The sequence below is a fragment of the Panthera leo genome, chromosome A1 (genome assembly GCF_018350215.1).
Source record: "Panthera leo isolate Ple1 chromosome A1, P.leo_Ple1_pat1.1, whole genome shotgun sequence".
Classification (NCBI taxonomy): Eukaryota; Metazoa; Chordata; class Mammalia; order Carnivora; family Felidae; genus Panthera; species Panthera leo.
The window spans coordinates 121,813,914-121,819,709 of record NC_056679.1 but is presented as its reverse complement, the minus strand read 5'-3'; the positions used below and the strand labels follow the sequence as shown (position 1 = coordinate 121,819,709).

The window sequence follows — 5,796 nt, the reverse complement described above, 5'->3', positions numbered from 1 at the left end:
TTGGGTCCTTCTAAACCACAATCTCTCTCTGGCTGCGTAATTTGTGTCTGTAAATCACAATCTCAGAATAGAATATCCCTTCTCCTGGAGCCAACTGAGCATTCTAAGAGCAGGGACAGATCTGCTCTTTACCTTTTATTTCTCCCTCCCAAATGACTCTTAAAAAGAAAAGAAAAGAAAAAAGCTTTATTGAGGTATAATTTGCATACCATAAAATCCACCCATGTTGAGTACACAAGAGTTTCCATACATTTAGAGTTGTGTAACCATCCCCACAATCCAATTTTAACACACTTCCACGACCTCAAAAAGATCCTTTGTGCTTATCTGCACTCACCGCTTTTCCCACCCCAGCCCCAGCCCCAGCCCCAGGAAACCACTAATCTACTTTCTGTCTCCGTATTTTTGTCTTTTCTGGACATTTCATCTAAAAGGAAATTTACAGCATGCGGTCTCTGTGTCTGGCCTCTTTTCACTTAGCAGAGTATTTCTGAGGTTCACCTATGTATGCTGTAGCATGAGTCATTCCTTCATGTGGCTGAGTAGTATTCCGCTGCATGAATGTAATTTACTTAGTCATTCACCCGTGTGGGCATTTGGTTTGTTTCCAGCATTTTGGGATGGGGAGGCTGCTTCCCCTTTTCATCCCAAATAACTACCCATTTTATTTCTGTATTGTACTTGCTCAATCCACCTCCCTCTCATAATTTCTCCCCACGATCCCTTCTATCAAACAGGAAAGGGGCTAGATGAGGCAACTTTCCAAAATAAATAAAAATAGGGAAACCTGACAAATGTTCGCTATGCATACAACTTAGTCCTATATTTCAGTGAATATGTTATCAACAAAGATCTACTTACAAATAAGAAGAAATGCATATGGTGGGTTTTCTTCCTTTAGGTTTGCTAAGTTATATCTAGCCTTTAAATGGAAATGATGTTAACATGAAGAAAAAGTGGATACAAGCTACATATAACACTTGTCAATACCTAGATGCACAAATGCTGATGTATCAAAACAAAAGCAAAAACTTGGACTAGGTAATTCAGCTTGCCAATGGAGAAAATTCCTTTTTGCTGCAAGCATATAGTCTCTTTAATTTATTTATTTAAAGTTTATTTATTTTGAGGTGGAGAGGGGCAGAGAGAAAGAGAGAGACAGGGAGAGAGAATCCCAAGCAGGCTCCACGCCATCAGCACAGAGCCTGATGTGGGTCTCCATCTCACATCTCCACAACTTTGAGATCATGACCTGAGCCGAAGTCGAGTCGGATGCTTAACCGACTGAGTCACCCAGGCGCCCCTCATTTTTATTTTTATGGTTAATCCATAAATCCAGGAAGGATACTCAAAAACCCATTTCTAGCTTTCAAATGGTTCAGAAAATAATATGTATGTGTATATATACACATATAGGCACATATGTAGGTGTGTATATACATATATATGCATAGAGAGAGCAGATGTCCCAAAATGTTTATAATTGGTGAATCTGGATGAAGTGCATATGAATTGTACAAGGTCTTGCATTGTTTTTTCTGTAAGTTTGCAATTATTTCAAAATAAAAAGTTAAAATAAATTACCTCCAGAAAATGTGAAAAACTCAGGCTTGCAGTTCTTCAGGCCACACATTTGGTCTCTAGCTGGACCACCAAATTCGTCTCCAAGTCCATTTTAACAGGCTGGGGAAGAGCCACATAACGGGGCTTAGTTTCCTTAGGCATCTTTTAAAGATCAGACTTTGGAGATGTTAAAGCCTTCTTGAACTCATGTAGGTAGCTGTTTGTCTTACCGGTCTTCAAGAGACTGGACCATCATAAGCTTGAAGCCATGATACAAAGGAGTATTTGTTTGTGGTCCCAAACCGCTGTCCTCCACATACTTCAGCTAGTGTATAATTCACACAGTGTCCATTTGCTTCCAGCAGTGCTCAGTGAGTTTCTGTGCACCGCCCCCCATGTTCCTCTCCATGAGATGGAGGGGGCCTCTTCGCCCCCCACAAGTGCTGCTGCTGTTGAGGCGTCTATTGTTTCACCGTCCAAAGCGCTAACTGGGGGTTACGGCGCACTGCTGGGACAAGGCACTGCCCCCCACTACTGTTTGCTTAAGCACCATGACTTTCCAGAAAGAAGGGGAAGGCAGACAGACAAGGAAAACCAGCACAGACAGCTTTCCCAATATTCAGGGGCTGCTTATTCTGGCAGTTTAGAGCCGAGATGGCTCAGGCTTTGAGGAATTTTTCAATGCCATTCCCTTAGTTTCCAGAGACAAATTGATAGAAAACAGAGCTAGTACCAGGACCCAAAGGTCAGACTGCCAGCCCAGCACTTTTTGTGTTGGACACAAAGCATTCCTGGTTCCGCCAGGCTTAGAGTAGGGCATGTCTTCGTGGCGATTCCACAAACCCCTTTGCCCGAATGACCCTAGCTCCTCAGATTCCTCCAGAGCACCTTTCCACTGGCCACCATAGAATGTCAAGACTGGTTCTAGAATCGTTTTTTTTCTGTGAATCTTTTTTTCTACTTTAACACGTAACTTCCTTTAAAATGCCTAAGGCGCCTTCCCCATAGAAATTGTTTATTTTTCTTTTATTCCTCCCGTCTAGGTAACTCCTCTGGGAGTTCTGTCTGCAGAGCAGCCTAATTCATCATTTGGTTGCCTTCATCATCGTCATCAGTTGCTGAAATGGTATTCAATGTGTTCTAGCTCAGAGTCTAACTATCATCACTTCTAAAGAAACTTGCAATCGTGCGACTAAATTTAGAGTCATTTGTAATTTGATTTTTCCGTAGGACTTCTTTGCAGTTTTTGTTTTCCTTCCTCAGCTCTGCGTGTTTGCTCTCAGCCGGCTGCCGGTGGGGTAGGATGGGTGAAGGCAGCAGCCCATCTCCGCAGGGGGAAAAGCGGCATCGGTCCTTGCTTCAGATCAACCCCTGACATCCACATCCCCTGGGGACTTGTTAGAAATGCACATTCTTGGGCCCTGCTCCAGACCTGCTGCATCAAGTAAGTGGGTGATTCTGGTCCAGGTTTCTATGCAAAAGACTGACTTGCTCAGATGCGGGCTTTACTGAGTTACAGACGGCAGTCAAGATTTTAGAAACAGCTGGCTGAGAACGATTGCCTGACGGGTGCGCGACACCCCTCCCCCCCACCCCAGGAACAGAGCCCACTTACATGTATGTTGTCCTCATTTATCATTTATGAGTCTCTGGGGCTTTGACCCCACAGGGCTGCCGATCTGACACGAGGCTTGCTAATGAGAGGCACCCGAGCAGCCCTGCTGCTCACCATTCAGTGCAGCGGAGACGCGTCACATAAGGCAGAGTCGGGTCCACGTTCTTCCACACTCTGCTCTCAGGAAACAAGCAAGGGGAGGGTCCAGAGGTGTCATCTGACACGGATGACAGCCTATTTATTTCCTAGGCAAAAGAGCCGGGCAGGAAGACAGAAAGAAGCTGACTTCTGTAAGGACGAGCCGCATGGAAGAGGGGATGCTGGCAGCTGCCTCCACAGACTCCAACTCCAGCACCATGAACGTGTCGTCTGCTCACCTCCACTTTGCCGGAGGGTACCTGCCCTCTGACTCCAAGGACTGGAGGACCATCGTCCCAGCTCTCTTGGTGGCCGTCTGCCTGGTGGGCTTCATGGGGAACCTTTGCGTGATTGGCGTCCTCCTTCATAGCGCTTGGAAAGGGAAGCCATCCATGATCCACTCCCTGATTCTGAATCTAAGCCTGGCTGATCTCTCTCTCCTGCTGTTTTCTGCACCCGTCCGAGCGACAGCATACTTCAAAGGGGTTTGGGACCTAGGCTGGTTTGTCTGCAAGTCCTCTGACTGGTTCATCCACACGTGCATGGCAGCCAAGAGCCTGACGATCGTCGCCGTGGCCAAAGCATGCTTCATGTATGCGAGTGACCCAGCCAAGCAAGTAAGTATCCACAACTGCACCATCTGGTCAGTGCTGGTGGCCATCTGGGCTGTAGCTAGCCTGCTCCCCCTGCCAGAATGGTTCTTTAGCACCACCAGGCTTCACGCAGGTGTGGAAATGTGCCTCATGGACATCCCCCCAGTGGCCGAAAGGTTCATGGCAATGTTTGGTAAGCTCTACCCTCTCCTGACGTTTTGTCTTCCATTACTCTCTGCCAGTTTTTATTTCTGGAGAGCTTATGGTCAATGTAAGAAACGAGGCACTAAGACTCAAAATCTGAGAAACCAGATGCGCTCCAGGCAGCTCACAGTGATGTTGCTGAGTATCGCTGTCACCTCTGCTGTGCTGTGGCTCCCCGACTGGATAGCGTGGCTGTGGATCTGGCATCTGAAGGCTGGAGGCCCAGCCCCACCACAAGGTTTCATAGCCCTGTCTCAAGTCCTTATGTTTTCCATCTCTTCGGCAAATCCTCTCATTTTCCTAGTGATGTCAGAAGAGTTCAAGGAAGGGCTGAAAGGCTTGTGGAAATGGATGATAACCAAAAAACCACCAACTGCCTCAGAGTCTCAGAAAACACCAGCTGGTAACTCAAATGTCCCTCCCGACAATGTTCCATCTCCAGAGTCCCCAGCACCCATACCAGAGAAAGAAAAGCCTGGCTCTCCCTCCTCCAGTGTAGACAGAACGGAGAAGGCACAGATCCCCATCCTCCCTGATGTAGAGCAGTTTTGGCATGAGAGGGACACAGTCCCTTGTGTACAAGACAATGACCCTACCCCCTGGGAACATGACGATCAAGAGACGGGAGACTGTGATAAATAGATTTTCCAAGCAAAACAAATTGTGATTAATGTATTTACTTGCACTGCTGCTTGTCGATACTGCAGACTTTACAACATAACCCATGGTCCAATTACTAACGCTAGGAATTACAAAAATGCTTCACAGTATGCATTTTCAAAATGTGCCATTTGGTAAGTAGAACACCGTGTTAGGAGTCATGGTGATGTTTCAGAATTATATCCTGGCTATCCAAAGAATTAACTTCAGTGTTGTGTGAAGATGCTTCCGTCACACGTGAACAGAAATCCCAGACACTCTGTCCCTTGTTCACAACTGCTCTCTTACTGGGTACTCCTTAGGACTACCCTGTACTGGCTGGAGTAGAGCTTATCTTTGTCAAAGGCTGGACTCCTCTACTTTTACTTTCTTCCTGATCCTGCTAGCCTTAACTTCACTTAGCAAACTTTATTTCACTTAAGCTCAAAATTTACTTTATGAAAATCCACGTAGATTTTCCATGCCTGAAGGTTGCCAGAATAAGGATCACCACTTCATTGTGGGCTGATTTCAAACCGTGGCTTATTTTGGCTAAGCTTCGCCTAACACTAAAACCTGCTTCGCTAGTCTTTGTAAAGAGGTCTCCGTGAGTCTTCATTTGCTAAGTCAGAGGATTTTTGCAGCTTAATTAGCATGACACTCTAAATTCTGATATGGAGAAAGAACTTTAAAAACTGCCCTTTCTCTTCCCAATTACCTACGCTTCCAAGATGCAGGAGCAAAGTACTCTTCTACAAGCTGCTATCAATCTGTTCCTCCCGATACCTCCTTTCTGTCAAGATAAATATAAACTGTAGTTAATGACAAAAGTATTAATTACTGAAGGCAATCCTCAAGTATAAAGAAGGAACAGAGATGGTGATCTTCCTTTTGTTAAATGGTACTAAATGTCCCCTGAACACTGAACTCATTGCACCCTGCCCAAGTTTTAAAATACCTCAGGGTCTTTGTTACAAAGATGATCAAGAGTAACAAGGAAAAAAAAAAATAATAGGAAAAGAAAAAATTCTATGGATACAGGAC

General features: G+C 45.3%; 1 protein-coding gene across 1 annotated transcript; it reads left to right on the top strand.

The window, feature by feature from the left end:
* The first annotated feature begins 3,404 nt into the window (after positions 1-3,404).
* Positions 3,405-4,755, top strand: GPR151 (G protein-coupled receptor 151). Its single transcript, XM_042906161.1, has one exon. The coding sequence runs from the start codon at positions 3,484-3,486 to the stop codon at positions 4,753-4,755; it is 1,272 nt and encodes a 423-aa protein (XP_042762095.1). The 5' UTR covers positions 3,405-3,483.
* Positions 4,756-5,796: the final 1,041 nt, after the last annotated feature.